At 57.6% G+C, this 18,546-nt stretch overlaps 2 protein-coding genes across 5 annotated transcripts in view; one reads left to right on the forward strand and one right to left on the reverse strand.

Annotated features, from left to right (window-relative positions):
* Positions 1 to 822: 822 nt before the first annotated feature.
* Positions 823 to 7,419, forward strand: LOC137442136 (steroidogenic acute regulatory protein, mitochondrial-like). The gene is made up of 7 exons (XM_068140483.1): positions 823 to 886; positions 2,269 to 2,391; positions 3,278 to 3,423; positions 5,181 to 5,339; positions 6,092 to 6,276; positions 7,110 to 7,203; positions 7,318 to 7,419. Exons 1-7 carry the CDS (start codon positions 823 to 825, stop codon positions 7,417 to 7,419), a joined length of 873 nt encoding a protein of 290 aa, XP_067996584.1.
* A 5,356-nt stretch (positions 7,420 to 12,775) lies between these two features.
* ADAMTS14 (ADAM metallopeptidase with thrombospondin type 1 motif 14) overlaps positions 12,776 to 18,546 on the reverse strand; it is a 61,746-nt gene continuing 55,975 nt past the window's right edge. For all 4 annotated transcript variants that reach the window (XM_068140331.1, XM_068140330.1, XM_068140329.1 and 1 more), the window contains exons 20-22: positions 16,852 to 16,978; positions 15,429 to 15,539; positions 12,776 to 13,690 (exon numbers count right to left, since the gene is read on the reverse strand). In XM_068140331.1, the coding sequence (XP_067996432.1) occupies positions 13,353 to 13,690; positions 15,429 to 15,539; positions 16,852 to 16,978 (576 nt within the window). In that variant the 3' untranslated portion in view covers positions 12,776 to 13,352. The remainder of the gene's footprint in view (positions 13,691 to 15,428; positions 15,540 to 16,851; positions 16,979 to 18,546) is intronic.

Raw genomic sequence — 18,546 nt, forward strand, 5'->3', positions numbered from 1 at the left:
TGTGGCTTCATCCTTCCCTCCATGCAGGTGCTGCCAGTTGCCTTTGCCATCACCATCCTCAAACAAGTGCCAGTGTGGACCACCAGAGCATCTCATCTGGCCTGCAGCAGGAACAGTGTGGCCAGCAGGAGCAGGGAGGGCATTGTGCCCCTGGACTCAGCACTGCTTAGACCACACCTTGAGGACTGTGTCCATTTCTGGGCTCCTCAGGTTAGGAAAGAGGTTGAGCTGCTGGAAGGTGTCCAGAGAAGGGCAAGAAAGCTGGGGAGGGGTCTGGAGCACAGCCCTGTGAGGAGAGGCTGAGGCAGCTGGGGTTGCTTAGCCTGGAGAAGAGGAGGCTCAGGGGAGACCTTCTTGCCAGGCACCCAGCCCCAGAACAAGAGGACACAGTCTCAAGCTGCACCAGGGGAGGTTTAGGCTGGAGGTTAGGAAGAAGTTCTTCCCAGCAAGAGAGATTGGCCATGGGAATGGTGGAGTCCCCATCCCTGGAGGTGTTCACAAAAGGCTTGGATGTGGCACTTGGAGCTGTGGTTTAGTTGTCAGGAGGTGTTAGGTATCAGGTAAGAGGTTGGACTTGATGATCTGTGAGGTCTTTTCCAAGCTGGTTGCTTCTGTGATGCTCAGCAGGAGGAGGAGCAGCAGGGACTGCTCCTGCAGCAGGGGAGCTTGGCCTTTCCCTCCGGCTCCTCCTCCGGCTGAGCCTCGTCCTTGAGCGCTCCCCACTCCCAGCAGCCGGCTGGCAGCGAGCTCCTGTCCTTCAGGCTGGCTATAAAGGGCTGGTGGTGGTGCAGCAGGCTCCAGAGGCAGCCCCACTCCCACGCCATGCTGCAGGCCACCTTCAAGCTGTGCTGCGGCATCGCCCACGACCCCCTCCGCAACCTGCCCGGTAAGCACCACGCGGCTGCCCCCTCAGCTCGGGAAGCACAGGCAGGAGAGGAGGTCCCCAAGGAGATGCTGAGGCTGCCCTTGGTGGGCATCCCCTGGGGAGGTGGTCCCTTGGGAATCACAGAATTGTCAGGGCTGGAAGGGACCTCAAGGCTCAGCCAGCTCCAACCCCCTGCCATGGGCAGGGACACCTCACACTGCAGCAGGTTGCTCACAGCCACATCCAGCCTGGCTGCAAACACCTCCAGGCAGGAGGCTTCCTCCACCTCCCTGGGCAACCTCTGCCAGTGTCTCAATGTCACAGCTGTGCAGCAGCTCTGCAAGTCCTGCCTTCTGTCATGTGCAGGGTGGGCTGGGACTACAGTCTCAAGCTGCACCAGGGGAAGTTTAGGCTGGAGGTGAGGAGAAAGTTCTTCCCAGAGAGAGTTGTTAGCCATTGGGATGTGCTGCCCAGGGAGGTGGTGGAGTCCCCATCCCTGGAGGTGTTCAAGAGGGGATTGGATGTGGCACTTGGTGCCATGGTCTAGTCATGAGGTCTGTGGTGACAGGTTGGACTTGATGATCTTTGAGATCTCTTCCATCCTTGGCTATACTGTGATACTGTGCTACTGTGCTACTGCCAAGCAGCACCCAGCAGGGATGTGGGAGACCACACCTTGAGGGCTGGAGCACCTCTGCTGTGAGGCCAGGCTGAGAGAGTTGGGGTTCTTCAGCCTGGAAGGCACCAGGGAGACCTTCTGGTGGCCTTTTAGTACCTAGTGGGGCCAAGCAGAAAGCTGGGGACAGACTTGAGCAGAGTCTGTTGGGACAGGACAAGGGGTGATGGTTTGAACTGAAAGAGGGAGATTATGATTGGAGAGAAGGAAGGAATGTTTGACACTGAGGGTGGTGAGACCCTGGCCCAGGCTGCCCAGAGAGGTGGTAGATACTCCCCATCCCTGGAACCATTTCAGGGGAGGTTGTCTGGAGCTCTGAGCAACCTGCTCTAGATGTCCCTGCTGACTGCAGGGGGGTTGGACTAAAATCACAGAATTCTCAGGGCTGGAAGGGACCTCAAGGCTCAGCCAGCCCCAACCCCCCTGCCATGCCCAGGGACACCTCACACTACAGCAGGTTGCTCACAGCCACATCCAGCCTGGCTGCAAACACCTCCAGGCAGGAGTGAGGCTTCCACCACCCCCCTGGGCAGCCTGTGCCAGGCTCTCACCACCCTCATGGGGAACAACTTCTTCCTCACATCCAATCTCCATCTACCCACTTCTGGCTTTCCTCCATCCCACCCCTATCACTACCCAACTAGATGAGCTTTAAAGGTCCCTTCCAACCCAAACCAGCCTATGATTCCATCCTATGGTCTTCTTCACCCACATCTCTCTCCCCTAGGCTTGAAGACAACAGCAATTGCAGCCATACAGAAGGACATGAGAGGTCTGCTGGAAAGAGGATCCCATCACCTGCCTTCCAAAATCCCTCCCTATATTCAGAGGCTGGTGGGGAAGGAGAAAGGTAAGGTCACCCTGGGCTACCAAGCCACTCACAGGACAGAGGGCTGCATGTTGAAATGCTCCCCTTGGCCAGGTGGTCTGACCCATAGCTGGGGGGGACAGAGTTGTGTTCTCACTGCTGGGCTGGGCTTACTGGCAGCTTAGAATAGAAATAGGAATAGAATAGAAATAGGAATAGAATAAGGAATGGAATGGAATGGAATGGAATGGAATGGAATGGAATGGAATGGAATGGAATGGAATGGAATGGAATGGAATGGAATGGAATCAGTAAGGTTGGGAAAGAGACCTCAAAGATCATCAAGTCCAACCTGTCACCACAGACCTCATGACTAAACCATGGCACCAAGTGCCACATCCAATCCCCTCTTGAACACCTCCAGGGATGGTGACTCCACCACCTCCCTGGGCAGCACATCCCAATGGCTAACAACTCTCTCTGGGAAGAAATTTCTCCTCACCTCCAGCCTAAACTTCCCCTGGCACAGCTTGAGACTGTGTCCTCTTGTTCTGGGGCTGCTTGCCTGGGAGAAGAGACCAACCCCCACCTGGCTACAACCTCCCTTCAGGGAGTTGTAGACAGCAAGAAGGTCTCCCCTGAGCCTCCTCTTCTCCAGGCTAAGCAACCCCAGCTCCCTCAGCCTCTCCTCAGAGGGCTGTGCTCCAGACCTCTCTCCAGCCTCGTTGCATTCCTGATGCATGAACGCCTGGGATGCTCCTGAGGGGGAGGCTCTCTTCACCAAACTGTCCCCAAGCCCAAGAGGACACCAGCTGCATGCTCAATGCCAAGCCTTTGGCTCACCAACCCCTGTGCTCCAGCTCCTCCCTCAGGTCTGTCTCAGCAAAGCATTGGGGAAGGTTCACATTGCTCTGCCTTGCTCCTGCAGCCACATGCCCAGAGCCTGCTGGAGACCTCAGCCCCAGCCAGCCCTCCACTGTGGACCTTTCCTACATCACTCAGGGCGAGAGGGCCCTGCAGCGAGCCCTGAGCATCCTGCAGCACCACACCAGCTGGCAGGCAGAAGTGATGAAGGTAAAGCACTGGGGTCCAGTTCTGGTCTCCCTAGTTCAAGGGAGCTGCCAGGGTGGCTGCTACAAAGATGCTGAGGGGCCTGGGGCATCTCTGTGAGGAGGAGAGGCTGAGAGCCCTGGGGCTGTTGAGCCTGGGGGAGAGCAGCCCCAGAGGGGATCTGATCAGTGCTGATCAATAGCTACAGGATGGGGGGCAAGAGGATGGGGGCAGACTCTTTGCAGTGGTGCCCAGTGACAGGACAAGGGGCAATGGGCACGAAGTGGGAGACAGACATTTCCATCTCAGCATGAAGGCAATCTCTGGTGTGAGGCTGCTGGAGCCCTGGAGCAGGCTGCCCAGGCAGGTTGTGGAGTCTCCTGCCCTGGGGAGATTCCAGCCCCACCTGGATGCATGCCTGTGCAACCAGACATACCTGCCTGAAGTGACCTCCAGAGGTCCCTTTCCAACACCCACTGCTGTGTGATTCTGTGGCAGTGCAGATGCTCCCTGCTGGAGGGGGCTCCCAGGAGGAGAAGCTGAGTCTGGAGCCGGGAGATTGGCTTCCCTCCCTCCTCCTGCTCCAAACCAGGGGTGTGTTGGCAAGCAGAGCTGCAGGGGAGCCTGGCAGCAGGGAAAAGCTTGGAAGGGGAAGCTCAGGTAATCATGCTGGGGAAAAGCAGGTGCATTCCTGTAGAACCAGAGTGCTGGGGGTTGGAAGGGACCTCTGGAGATCACAGAATCCAACCCCCCACTGGTACTGGACATAATACTCCAAGTGTGGCCCCACCATGGCAGAGTAGAGGGGGAGGAGAACCTCCCCTGACCTGCTGGCCAGAGTCTTCTGAGTGCAGCCCAGGATCCCAGTGGCCTTCTTGGCCATGAAGGCACATTGCTGGCTCATGATGAACTTCTTGCCCACCAGCACTGCCAGGTCCTCTCTGCAGAGCTGCTTTCCAGCAGGCCAACACCTCCTCCCCTTGTTCTGGTGCAGGGGGTTGTTCCTCCCCAGGTGCAGGACTCTATCCACTTGCCCTTGTTGAACTTGATGAGGTTCCCCTCTGCCCAGGTCTCCCTGAAGGGCAGCACAGCCTGATGGGGGTGTCCAGCCCAGCTTTGTGGTGGTGGTTGGCCCTGAGCTCTTCAGCTGAGCCAGAAATAAGCTCTTAAACCCCAACCACCACCCTGGTGTGACACAGAATCACACAACCACAGAATCAGCCAGCTTGGAAAAGACCTCAGAGATCATCCAGTCCAACCTATTACCTATCACCTATCACCTCCTGGCAACTAAACCATGGCTCCAGGTGCCACATCCAAGCCTTTTTTGAACACCTCCAGTGATGGTGACTCCACCACCTCCCTGGGCAGCACATTCCAGTGGCCAATCTCTCTTGCTGGGAAGAACTTCTTCCTAACCTCCAGCCTAAACCTCCCCTGGCACAGCTTGAGACTGTGTCCTCCTGTTCAGGTGCTGCTTCTTCCAACCTTGGTCATACTGTGATACTGCTTGCCTGGAAGAAGAGACCAACCCCCACCTGGCTACAGCCTCCCTTCAGGGAGCTGCAGACAGCAAGAAGGTCTCCCCTGAGCCTCCTCTTCTCCAGGCTAAGCAACCCCAGCTCCCTCAGCCTCTCCTCACAGGGCTGTGCTCCAGACCCCTCCCCAGCTTTCTTGCCCTTCTCTGGACACCTTCCAGCGTCTCAATGTCCTTCTTAAAGTGAGGGCCCCAGAACTGGACACAGGAGTGCAGGTGTGACACAGACCTTCTCCTCTCCCAGGAGGCTGGGGCCACGGTGAGCAGCGCTGCCCTCCCCGGGCTTGGCAAGGTGTTCAGGGCAGAGGTGGTCCTGGCTGTGCCAGTGGCACAGCTCCACCAGGAGCTCTTCGAGAGGATGGAGCAGATGCCTCGGTGGAACCCAGCCCTCAGCCAGGTGAAGGTAAGGTGGGGAGGGATGCCACCATGGTGCAGGTGGCTGCTAGCATTCCCATCTTCCCCCCCTCCCCCCCCAGTAAAAAAGTCCTATTCATAGAGATGGATGGGATGGGATGGGATGGGATGGGATGGGATGGGATGGGATAGAATAGGATGCAATAGTATGGAATGGGATAGGATAGGATAGGATAGGATAGGATAGGATAGGATAGGATAGGATAGGATAGGATAGGATAGGATGGGATAGGATAGGATGGGATAGGATGGAGTTGGATAGGATAGAATGGGATGGGATGGGATGGAATAGAATAGAATAGAATAGAATAGAATAGAATAGAATAGAATAGAATAGAATAGAATAGAATAGAATAGAATAGAATAGAATAGAATAGAATAGAATAGAATAGAATTCACCAGGCTGGAAGAGACCTTTGAGATCATCAAGTCCAACCTATCACCCAGCACCATCTGATCAACTAAACCATGGCACCAAGCACCCCATCCAGGCTCTTCCTAAACACCTCCAGGGATGGTGACTCCACCACTGAAGGATCAGGGAAGGATTTGAGCTACTTCTGTGCTCCTGCAAGAGCAGGGTGGCACCTCAGGGAGAGAAGCTGCGCTTCACCAGCCCGCTGGCATCAAGACACGTGGTGGTCCCAAGCTGTTGATTAGGTGGTGCTGGGTGATAGGTTGGGCTCCATGATGTCAGAGGTCACTTCCAAGCCGGTGAATTCTATTCTGTTCCCGTGGTAGGTGCTGCAGCAGGTCGGGAGGGACACGCTGCTGACACACGAGGTCACTGCGCCCAGCCCAGGCAACCTGGTGGGGCAGAGGGACTTTGTCAGCGTCCGGCACCGCGGCAGGAGGGACGCAGCCATCTACCTGGTGGGCACTGCCACCCACCCAGAGCCTCTGCCCTTGCAAGAGGGGTGCATCAGGTAAGCCCCTCCTCCCTCCCCCCCCAGGGGACTCTGATGGAGAGTGACTGAAGGAGCCGGGGCTGTTCAGTTTGACAAGGAGGAGGCTGAGAGGAGCCCTGCTGGCTTTCCTTTGGCAGATAGCAGGGCTGAGGAGGTCTGGGCTGCTTTGTGTCCCTTTGTACTCAGCTCTGGGGAGAGTTGTGTCCAGTTTGGGGCACCTCAATACAAGAGAGATGTGGAGGTGCTGGAGCCAGGGCAGAGGAGGGCAAGGAAGATGGGAAGGGCCTGGAGAATAAATCTGATGAGGAGCAGCTGAAGGAGCTGGGGATGGTTAGTGTGAAAAAGAGGAGGCTGAGAGGAGACCTCCTGGCTCTCTACAGCTACCTGCAAGGAGATTGTGGAGAGGCTGCTGCTGGTCTCTTCTCAGGTAATTAGTGACAGAACAAGAGGGAGCAGCCTCAAGCTGAAGCTGGGTAGGTTCAGACTGGACATTAGGAGCAATTTCTTGCCAGCAAAAGTGGTCAGGAATGTGCTGCCCAGGGAGGTGGTGGAGTCCCCAACCCTGGATGTGTTTGAAGGTGTTTTGGATGTGGTGCTTGGGGCTATGGTTGAGGGCTGACCCTTGCAGAGCAGGGTTCTGGGCTGGGCTTGGTGATCCCCAGGGCCTTTCCCAACCTGAACGTTTCTGTGATTCTGTGTCCCTGTGGGGGGGTTGACCACCACTGTGACCATGGGTTTTGCACTAGGTATGGCAATGCAGGGCCTCTGGAATGTCCTTATTCCCATGTTGCATAACCCCACCCACCCACCCTGGAGCAGAGCCTCACTGCCCTCTCCCTTGCCCACCACAGGGCTGAGTCTCGGCTGAGCTGCATCGTCCTGCAGCCGCTGGCAGGGGACCCCGGCCGCACCCACCTCACCTGGCTCCTCAGCATGGACCTGAAGGCAAGTTGCCACCACGGGATGGGGGGTGGGACAGGTTCCAGTGTGCAGGGGCACCCTCCTCCCCGGGGTGGGTGTCCCCCTGGAAGCAAACCCCGGCTGCTTTCTCTCCCCAAGGGCTGGGTCCCCGCGTCCGTGGTGAACCGCCTCCTGCCGCAGTCCCAAGTGGACTTCATCGAGCGCCTCCACCAGCACCTCTCTGCCACCACGTGCCCCTGAGCTGCAGGAGGACTCTCTGTGCCCAAGCACCAGGCATGTATCCTGAGCTGGAGACCCTCCTCACGGCCTCTGCAGCCACCAGTGATGGGGCAAGAAGGTTCACCCCCTGACCCCAAGCGTGCAGATACCCTTCAGCCAGCACCACCCTCCTTACCTGGAGCATGGAGGAGAACATCTGCAAGCCAGAGCAACCAAGGCAGCACCACAGGCTGCATCAGGGATTGCCTAAAACCACCTTGCCCCAGCCCCCACTGATGAGCAGCAAGCAAGGCACCTGGTGATCAGCATCGCTCCTCCCTGCTGGGCACGAAGGGATGGAGGTGGGTGACGAAACACACCCTGGCCATGGCTGTGCCCAGGCTTCAGCCCTGCCTGGGCCTCATTGCTCCTCATTTCCTACCTGACCACAGTGTCAGTGGTGAGTGCAAGCTCAGAAGCTCTTCTTTGCCCAGACCAGTACCACCTTTCTCTTTCTGCTGACCTGGGTGTGGATGTGTGCATAGGGAGGTGGATCAGAGAGGCTTCTCTCCTGCTCTGCCAACAGCAGCAGGCAGGGCCAGGCCCCATGGAGCCAGAGAGATGCTCCTCATAGGATTGTCAGGGTTGGAAGGGACCTCAAGGCTCAGCCAGTTCCAACCCCCCTGCCATGCCCAGGGACACCTCACACTCCAGCAGGTTGCTCACAGCCACATCCAGCCTGGCCTTCAAAACCTCCAGGGATGAGGCTCCCACCACCTCCCTGGGCAGCCTGTGCCAGGCTCTCACCAGTGTCTGTCCAGGGTAAGGGACTCCACTGCTTCCCTTGGGAGATGATTCCAATGCCTGACTGTGCTCCTGGGGAAACATCTTCTTCTGCAGTGCAGTGGGAATGTCCCCAGCAGTACCTTATCCCCACCACCCCTTGCCTTTTCCATGGCACTCCTCATGAAAAGGCAGTCTCCATCCTCCTGCTAGCCACCCTTCATGGCCTGGTGCTGAACTAAGCCAGAGCCACTGGACTGGGCCAGAGAGATGTTCTCCATAGAATTGTCAGGGCTGGAAGGGACCTCAGGGCTCAGCCAGTTCCAACCCCCCTGCCATGGCCAGGGACACATCACACTACAGCAGGCTGCTCAGAGCCACCTCCAGCCTGGCTGCAAACACCTCCAGTTCAGCTAATTTTGGGTATTGCAACACATGAGACAGCAGCAAAGGGAGGCAGGCAGCAGCTGGGTGGGATTCAGCTCCCCCATCCCATAATGCAGCATTGTGCCCTCCAAGACCAAGGATAAAAGGATCCTCCTCCAGGACCAAGCACCTGGACATCCAGGGTCCAAGGGCAGCTCCTCACTACAGACCTGATAAAAAGCCTGGTGAGGTTTGGTCCTAGGGGGATGCTCAGGAGCTCACCAGTGGTCTCAGCAGCAGGGAGGTGATCCCACAGCCTGGGAACAAGCACCTGGCTGCCACAAAGCAGCCAGAAATGAGCTGAAGCCAAGGAGCTGCCTGGCAGGAGGTGGATGGTGGAATCAGACTGCTTTGGGTTGGAAAGGACCTCTGAAGGTCATCCACTCCAACCCCCCTGCAACCAGCAGGGACATCAGCAACTAGAGCAGGGTGCTCAGACCCTCAAACAACCCAGCCTGGAATCGTTCCAGGGACTGCAGGGTGCTTGTAACTTAGATACCTGTGGGGTTGGCTGGGCCTTGGGCTTGTTTAGAATAGAATAGAATTAAGCAGGTTGGAAGAGACCTCCAAGATCATCAAGTCCAACCTATCACCCAGCACCATCTGATCAACTAAACCATGGCACCAAGCACCCATCCAGGCTCTTCCTAAACACCTCCAGGGATGGTGACTCCACCTGGGCAGCACATCCCAATGGCCAATCTCTCTTTCTATGAAGAACTTCTTCCTAACATCCAGCCAAAACCTCCCCTGGCACAGCTTGAGACTGTGTCCTCTTGTTCTGCTGCTGCTTGCCTGGGAGAAGAGACCAACCCCCACCTGGCTACAACCTCCCTGCAGGGAGTTGCAGAGAGCAAGAAGGTCTCCCCTGAGCCTCCTCTTCTCCAGGCTAAGCAACCCCAGCTCCCTCAGCCTCTCCTCACAGGGCTGTGCTCCAGACCCCTCCCCAGCTTTCTTGCCCTTCTCTGGACACCTTCCAGCACCTCAACATCTTTCCTAACCTGAGGGGCCCAGAACTGGACACAGGACTCAAGGTGTGGCCTAAGCAGTGCTGAGTCCAGGGGCACAATGACCTCCCTGCTCCTGCTGGCCACACTGTTCCTGGTGCAGGCCAGGATGCCCTTGGCCTTCTTGGCCACCTGGGCACACTGCTGCCTCATGTTTAAGTGGCTGTCAGGTCCCTCTCTGCCTGGCTGCTCTCAGCCACTCTGCCCCCAGCCTGTAGCACTGCCTGGGGTTGCTGTGGCCAAAGTGCAGCCCCTGGCACTTGGATGTGTTCAATCTCCTGCCCATCTGTCCAGCCTGGCAAAGGTCCCTCTGCAAAGTGTGGGGGGGGACACACAAAAACCATCTCCAACCAGGCTGGGTTGAAAGAGAAGAGGAGGATGGTGGCTGACTGTGTGACCTCCCTCTCCACCCCTTACACCACAGGTCCCAGCTCCTCCTTTCCCTTACCCCTCAGCAGCCCTCCCTCAGAGCCAGCCCAATTAATAGGGAAGAGATTTTTTGATGGGGATTGATTTGTATTTATTTTGGTTTGGTTTGGTTGTTTTTTTCTTTACATTATGTTAAGAGTTCCAAAAACAAAAGAGGAGGAGAAAATCAAAGCCTAAAAATCAACTCAAATCATAAAAGGAAATCAAATCATCAAATAAAGTCAAATAAAATCCAATAAAGTCAAATAAAATCCAATAAAGTAAAATAAAATCAAATAAAGGGGGGGGGGGGAGAAAAATAACTAAAAAAAAACAAAGAGGGAAAAAATTCCCCAAGAGAACCCAACCCAAATTAATAAATATTAAAAGTTAAAAAGCTCTGAATCTGCTATGTACAAAACTTTATACATCAAGGTCACACTGGGCACAAGGTTCCAGCACAGGAATGCCTTGGGGGCATCCAGTTGCACCCCACTTCCCCCTCAGGAGGAGGAGGAGGAGGAGCAGGATGTGGGTGGGGAGGGGGATTTAAGACACCCCCCTCCTCCTCCTCCTCCTCCTCCTCCTCCTGCTGGAGACTGGAGCAAAGCCCTGCTGGGAGCTGGGCCGTGGAATGCCAAGTGCCAAACCCTGCAGTGTCACCCACCCGTGGCAGAGGGCAGAGGGAGGGGGTTGATGGCTGGCACCCTGCTGGATATCTCACCCCCTTCTCCTGGCTGGGAGTGAGGGTTAGCACCTGCAATGCAGCCCCCTTGCCCCCCAACCCACCCCCAGCACACCCCCTGAGGATGCTGGCCGGGGTGGGGGTGCAAGGGGAGGCACAGCTCTCCCGTGAGGTCTAGCGAGGAACCACTGCAAACATCCCTACTGCAATCAAGCACTCATGCCCAGGGCAGCACCCAAGGGCTTGGGAGGAAGGGCTGAGCACACAAGCACCTAAGGCTGCACCCTGGAGACATCCAAGCCCCTTCTTGAGGTGGGGAGGTGCTTTTGGTTTTGATTCAATGCCTCCAAGGCTACAGGGCAAGGAGGAAAAGCTCAAACCCTGCCCCCAGCCAGCCCCAGGGCCGGCCCAGCAGCAGGAGAGGGCTGTGGCCACAGCCTGGCAAGGAGAGATCACAGTATCTGTTGAGGCTGGAGGAGACCTTTGGGGTCATCAAGTGCAAGCACTCACCTAGAGCTCACCATCCCAGCACAGCTGCCAGGCTGCTGCCACCAAACCACAGCCCTCAGCACCGCTCGCTCCTTGGCAGAGCAACCCAAGCGTTCTCTTTGGCACAAGAAATAAATGCTGGCACTCTGGTGGAGGGCAGCACTGGGGGCTGGGCAGGACAGGGGCAGGGAGGGGGAGTCAGCAACCTGGGGGGTGGGGGGCTGGGGGATTGAATGCCACCTTGGTGCACCCACAGCATGCCAGGGATGCCGTGGGCACCCACGCCTGCACGCCTCGCACCGCAGAGGTTTGGAGGCATCTCTCCATCTGCCTGCTCAGAGAGTGGCAGGGGCTGGGAGGGAGACCTCTGGAGCCCACCTGGTCCAAGCCACCTGCTGAAGCAGGGTCACATCCAGGTGGGTTTGGAATCTCTCCAGAGAAGGAGACTCCATCATGCAATTAAAGCTCAGCCTCCCCCCTGCTGCAGTCCACTCCAGCCCAGCAAAGGCTGAGGACAACCAACACACTGACATCAGCTCCTTCAAGATGCCACAGCCTCAAGTTTCTTGCAGCTGCATCAGTGCAGTGTTCTGCCCTGGCACCAGTGGCACTGCAAGCACCAGGCTTGAACAGCACTGTGCCCTAAACCCCCCCCAGGGTGTGCCAAGTACCTTTGGTGGCCTCAGCAGCGAGCCCCAGGGCTGTCCCTAGAGATGTCCTCACCCTGCTCATCAGATGGCCAAGGGAGCAGGGCCAGCAGCTGCACCCACACCATGCCCACGTGCCCAAGAGGTCCTGTGTTGCAATGCCAAACTGGTCCACCTGCCAAGCTTGCCTTCCTCAGACCCCACCTCTCCATCCCAGCACTGCCTCCCTGCCAGCACTCACCCCCCATGGAAGGCCCTGGACCACCCCTGGGGGTGCTGAACATGTCCAGCTGGGAGGCTGCACCCTCCACCCCCAGGCACCAAAATGATGTCAGCCCCCCACAGGGACACTCCTTGGGGGGACATGGCAGGCTGCCTGACCCCACTTTGAGGGCTCTGATTCCTCCAGGCAGACCCTGTGCCTGGACACTAAGCAAGCCACAGGCAGCCCCAGGCTCCTAAAGTGCTGTGCATAGGTTTAGTACTTGGCACAAGAATTACTCAACGCTGTTCATCACCTCCCTCCCTCTCTCCTTCCTCTGCAACTGCCCCTAAAACCCACTCCCAGCTTCCCAGTCGTCCCCACCTGCCTCCAAGAGGTGCTGGTGGCCCACAGGCACCAGGTATGAGGGCACAGGGGTGAGGCTGGAGGGGCTGGGGATGAGCATCAGCTCCAGGCTGGTGGCTCAGAAGCCCCCACCAGGTGAGAGGTGGGGTCAAGGTGTGGTTTGGGTCTTTGACTTTGCTCTCATTGCTCTTGGCAGAGTTGCCTGGACCATGTCCTGCCCATCCCACAACACAGGGCAGAAGCTGGCCCACGTCTTCACGCTCCAGCTTACCCCCAGACACACTTCCCAAGCTCTCCACCCCACAGGGACAAGCCCAGGGCAGCAGTTTGGGTGTTCCTCCACATTTGCCCTCCCCCTCCCCCCTTCCCCACCCCCCAACACCTTTATAAAGAAACTTCATAGAATCACAGAACTGCTGAGGTTGGCAGAGACCTTTGAGGCCACCACATCCACCTCACCACCTCCCTCCAGTTCACTGTCCTTGCTCAGGCCCCCACCAACCTCCCACAGCTACCACCAAGTTCCAGGGCTGGACCACTGAGGCAAGAATCTCCTCTCCAGCACATCTGGTGCTGCTGCCTGGGGGCTGGGGGGAAGGGAACAGCAACATGAAGGCCTCCCCCTCCCAAATCCTTGTAGCACCTTGGGAGGAAGCAGCTCATCTACCTTCAGCCAAGCTGCTGCTGGGTTTTTTGCTGCTTTCCACCTTTTCTTCCCCCTCCTGTGATGCTGTCAGAAGAACCCCCCCAAGAAACCAACCATCCCACAGCTGGGAGGGTAGGGGGTCAAGGTGAGGAAAAAGAGGTCAGGTTCTGGAGGAGCCAGACCTGGCAGTGCCCCCTGGGAAAAACACCACTGGAAGGGGGGAGGAGAGGGAAGAGCAAGGGAGGAGGAGGAGGAGGAGGAGAGGGAAGGAGGTGAAAGGCTTCCCCTGCCCCCTAGCGAGGTGGTCCCCAGCAGGTTACCTGGAGGCTTGGCCCCTGGCCGGCTCGCTGGGGGCTGGCAGCCCCCTGGGGAAAGCACTGGAGTCAGGGAGCCCTCCGGCCCCGGGCGCTGGGCTGGGGTCCCCAGGGGGGGCCCGGGCAGGGACGGAGGGGCCAGGGGAGAGGGGCAGGGTGGGGCTGGGCCGGTGGGTGGGCGGCGCAGCGGTGGGGCCCGCGGCGGGGGGCGAGCCGGTGCCAGAGGAGGCTTTCCTGCCGCAGGACTCGCAGCACAGCTTGTTGTAGCCAGGGATGGAGCAGTAGCGAGCCAGGACCTCCATCTGGCAGAAGATGGACTTGTCCCCCAGGCAAGGCTCCCCTGGAAGAAGGGCAGAGCAGCGTCAGCAAGCACGGAAGGCAAAGACCTTTCAAAGCAAGGAGGGCAGCGAGGTGAGGGAGCAGCTCCAGAGAGGAGAGAGGAAGCTGTGTGCAGAACAGGGCTGGTGAGGAGTGGCTGCAGGACAGGGAGCTGCTTAGTCTGAAGGAAAGGAGGCTGAGGGCAGACCTTCTGGCTCTCTACACCTCCCTGAAAGGAGGCTGGAGCCGGGTGGGGGTTGGCCTCCTCTCCAACATAACAAGCGATAGAAGGAGAGGAAATGGCCTCAGGCTGCAGCAGGGGAGGCTGAGGTCGGACAGCAGGCAGAAAAGGCTTCATGAAAGGGTTGTCAGGCCCAGGAAGGTGGTGGAGTCACCATCCCTGGAGGTGTTTAACAGCCATGTTGATGTGGTGCCTGGGGAATAGGGCTTAGCAGTGGACTTAGTAGAGCAGGGTACTGGGTTGGACTCAGTGATCTTGAAGGTCTTTTCCAGCCTCAGTGATTCAAAGCATTAGGCTCCCACCCTTGCACCTTTCTGGTGGTCCCAAGGGCAACCTTCCCTCACTGCCCTCCAGAACTTAAAGTGGTCCTCTGAGAAAGCTGGGGACAGACTTCTGAACCTATTGTGACAGGACAAGGGGTGATGGTTTGAACTTAAGGAGGGTAGACTTAGGCTAGAGAGAGGGAAGACACTTTTGACAGTGAGGGTGGTGAGACCCTGGCCCAGGTTGCCCAGAGAGGTGGTAGATGCCTCATCATTGGAACCATTCCAGGGGAGGTTGTCTGGGGCTGTGAGCAACCTGCTCTAGTTGCAGATGGGATGGAATGGAATGGAATAGAGTAGAGTAGAGTAGGACCAGGTTGGAAAAGACCTCATCAAGTCCAATCTATCACCCAACACCATCTAATCAACTAAACCATGGCACCAAGCACCCCATCCAGGCTCTGCCTAAACACCTCCAGGGATGGTGACTCCACCACCTCCCTGGGCAGCACATCCCAAGGGCCAATCTCTCTTTCTGGGAAGAACTTCTTCCTAACCTCCAGCCTAAACCTCCCCTGGCACAGCTTGAGACTGTGTCCTCTTGTTCTGGTGCTGCTTGCCTGGGAGAAGAGACCAACCCCCACCTGGCTACAACCTCCCTTCAGGGAGTTGCAGACAGCAATAAGGTCTCTCCTGCTGACTGCAGGGGGGTTGGACTGGATGACCTTTAGAGGTCCCTTCTAATCCAAACTGTTCTGTGATCCATCCCATTGCTCTGTGCCCCCTTTGGCAGTGCCTGTGCAGGAAGAGGTGGTGAGGGAGCTGAAAAATGAAGCTGCAGGTTTCTGTGCATGGGACTGAAAAGAAAACCAAACCAGCAAGGTGCTCCAAAGCAGCATCTTAAATCCAGCCATGGTGCACCTGGCTCCAGTGCTCTCTGCCAGGAGCCAAAGCCAGAAGCCATCTCCCTGGCTTGGGTAAACACGGGAGGCTGAGGGAAGTTCCAGAGAAAAGGGAGGAGGGCATAAAAGGTGAGAGGCAAAGGGAGTGCAAGACAGCGGCCAGCCCCCGGCAGGGGGAACTGCAGGATCCCGGGCTCCAGGAGATGGCAGCCGAGAGGCAGAGCTTGCAGGCAGAGCCGTCCAGCACGCAGCAGCGGAGGGTCGAGCCCCGCCAGAGCCGCTGCTGCATGGCTGTCCTTCCTCCCAGCCCAGCAGCAGCTCGCACAAGCTCCTTACCCGAGCAGGGACACTTACTGGAGGAGATCTTGCTGACAGGGTTTGGGGCTCCCTCCTGGGGCACCTGCTGCCCTTTGGATGTGCTGTGGTCATGGGAGTCAGCGCTGGTGGGGATGCCAGAGAGCTTCCCTGTGGAGAGAAGAGCAGGATGCTGAGCTGCCAGGGGAAGTGGGGGGCACAGCAAACCCCACAGGAGGGGCTTGGGAGGGGGGGGGTATTTTTTGCTGTTTTAAGGGATCTCCTGAAAAGCAAAATCCCAGGGAGGGCACCCAGGTGAGCCAGCACTCAAGCCACCCAAGCTGAAGTCCAGGGCGGCCCCTCAGCAGTTTGCATCCTCAGACTCCCAGAAAACAGCAGGGCCAAGAAGAGAAAGGTGACAACTTTGGGCTGCTTAACCCTTTCTCTGCCAGCAGCAGCAGGGATGTTCACCCCAACCTTCTTTGCTAGCACTCCCCTGAAGCAGGGATGGGCTGGAGGAATAAATCTTATGAGGAATGACTGAGGGAGCTGGGGAGTGTTGCTCTTCATGAGGGTAGGGAGGCTCTACAAAGGGGCTTGGATGGATTGGATCCATGGTCAGTGTTAATGGAATGAGCTTCAACAAGGCTGCAGTGAGGTCCTGCACTTGGGTCACAACAACCCCAAGCAACGCTCCAGGCTTGGGGCAGTGTGGCTGGAGAGCTGCTGGCAGAAAGGGACCTGGGGGCTCTAATGGACAAGCAGCTGAATAGGAGCCAGCAGTGTGCCCAGGTGGCCAAGAAAGCCAATGGCATCCTGGCTTGGATCAGAAATGCTGTGGCCAGCAGGAGCAGGGAGGGGATTGTCCCCTTGTGCTCAGCTCTGGTGAGGCCACACCTCAAGTGTTGTGTCCAGTCTGGGGCTCCTCAATACAAGAGAGATGTGGAGGTGCTGGAGCCAGGGCAGAGGAGGGCAAGGAAGCTGTGATGGGCCTGGAGAATAAATCTGATGAGGAGCAACTGAAGGAGCTGAGGATGGTTAGTGTGAAAAAGAGGAGGCTGAGAGGAGACCTCCTGGCTCTCTGCAGCTAGTGAAAGGAGGTTGTGGAGAGGCTGCTGCTGGTCTCTTCTCACAGGGAATTAGTGACAGAACAAGAGGGAATGGCCTCAAGCTGCAACTGGGTAGGTTCAGATTGGACACTAGGAAGAATTTTTCCACAACAAGAGTGCTCAGGCATTGGAATGTGCTGCCCAGGGAGGTGGTGGAGTCCCCAACCCTGGATGTGTTTGGGGGTGGTTTGGATGTGGTGCTTGGGGCTATGGTTTAGGGGTGAGCCTTGCAGAGCAGGGCTCTGGGTTGGGCTTGGTGATCCCCAGGGCCTTTTCCAAGCTGAATGTTGCTGTGATTCTGTGAATGCATGAAGGTCAGTCCCCCGTTGGCACGTGCCTGCCACCCCCCCAGTGTCCCCTCCTCATCCTCTCACCTGGACACAGGGCCAGGCGGCAGCCCTGCACGGCCTCCGGCTTGTCGCCCTCGCAGCGCCCGCCGCTCTCGCTGCCCTTGCACACAACCTGCCGCTGCTGGACGCCCTCCCCGCAGCTGGCCGAGCACTGCAGACAGACAGGCAGGCAGGCAAGCAGACAGACAGACACTTAGGGGTGCGGTGGGGGCAGCTGGCCCCTCCCAACAGCCACCCCCAGCAATGGGGAGTTGCAGGTGAGGACTCCTCGGGTGGATCTTGGCTCTAATGAAAGCTTTCGCTCCCCAGCAAACCCATCCTGCTCGTCACTGGGGTGCAGCTGGAGGACTGCCTTCAGTTTTGGGCCCCCTGCTACAGGAGTGACATTGAGGTGCTGGAGAAGGCCCAGGGAAGGGCAACAAAGCTGGAGAAGGGTCTGGAGAAGGGGGCTGGTGAGGAGCAGCTGTGGGAACTGAGGCTGTTTAATCTGGTGTAGAGGAGGCTGAGGGCAGACCTCGTTGTTCTCTACAGCTCCCTCAAGGGAGGCTGGAGTGAGCTGGGGGTTGGTCTCTTCTCCCAGGTAACAAGTGATGGCACAAGAGGAAATGGCCTCAAGTCCCACTAGGGTAAGTTTAAGTTGGACATTAGGAACAACATCTTCTCTAAAAGGGTTGTCAAATGCTGAACCAGGCTGCCCAGGATGGTGGCACAGTCCACATCCTTGCAGGGATTTAGGAGCAGTGTAGATGTGGTGCTGAGGGCCATGGTGCAGTGGTGACCTGGCAGTGCTGAGTTAATCTCCTGACCTGATGATCTCAGAGGTCTTTTCCAACCCAACCAATCCTTTTCAGTGCCTAGCTGGGGCTGTCCCTGCTGACTGTGGGGGGTCGGACTGGATGACCTCTGGAGGTCTAGCTGGGGCTGTCCCTGCTGACTGTGGGGGGTCAGACTGGATGACCTCTGGAGGTCTGGTTGGGGCTGTCCCTGCTGACTGTGGGGGGTCGGACTGGATGACCTCTGGAGGTCTGATTGGGGATGCCCCTGCTGACTGTGGGGGGTCGGACTGGATGACCTCTGGAGGTCTGGTTGGGGCTGTCCCTGCTGACTGTGGGGGGTCGGACTGGATGACCTTCAGAGCCCTAGCTGGGGCTGTCCCTGCTGACTGTGGGGGGTTGGACTGGATGACCTTTGGAGGTCTGGTTGGGGATGTCCTGCTGACTGTGGAGGGGTCAGAGTGGATGACCTTTGGAGGTCTGGCTGGGGATGTCCCGCTGACTGTGGGGAGGTTAGACTGCATGACCTCTGGAGCCCTAGTTGGGGCTGTCCCTGCTGACTGTGGGGGTTCAGACTGGATGACCTCTGGAGGTCTGGTTGGGGATGTCCTGCTGACTGTGGGGGGGTTCAGACTGGATGATCTTTGGAGCTCTAGTTGGGGATGTCCTGCTGACTGTGGGGGGTCAGACTGGATGACCTTTGGAGCTCTAGTTGGGGATGTCCTGCTGACTGTGGGGGGGTTCAGACTGGATGACCTTTGGAGCTCTAGTTGGGGATGTCCTGCTGACTGTGGGGGGTCAGACTGCATGACCTCTGGAGCCCTAGTTGGGGATGTCCTGCTGACTGTGGGGGGTCAGACTGGATGACCTTTGGAGCTCTAGTTGGGGATGTCCTGCTGACTGTAGGGGGGGTCAGACTGGATGACCTTTGGAGGCCCCACCCTGC

The sequence above is a fragment of the Melanerpes formicivorus genome, unplaced genomic scaffold (assembly GCF_026170545.1).
Source record: "Melanerpes formicivorus ecotype bairdi unplaced genomic scaffold, bMelFor1.0.p_v2 SCAF_6, whole genome shotgun sequence".
In the NCBI taxonomy this organism is placed as follows: domain Eukaryota; kingdom Metazoa; phylum Chordata; class Aves; order Piciformes; family Picidae; genus Melanerpes; species Melanerpes formicivorus.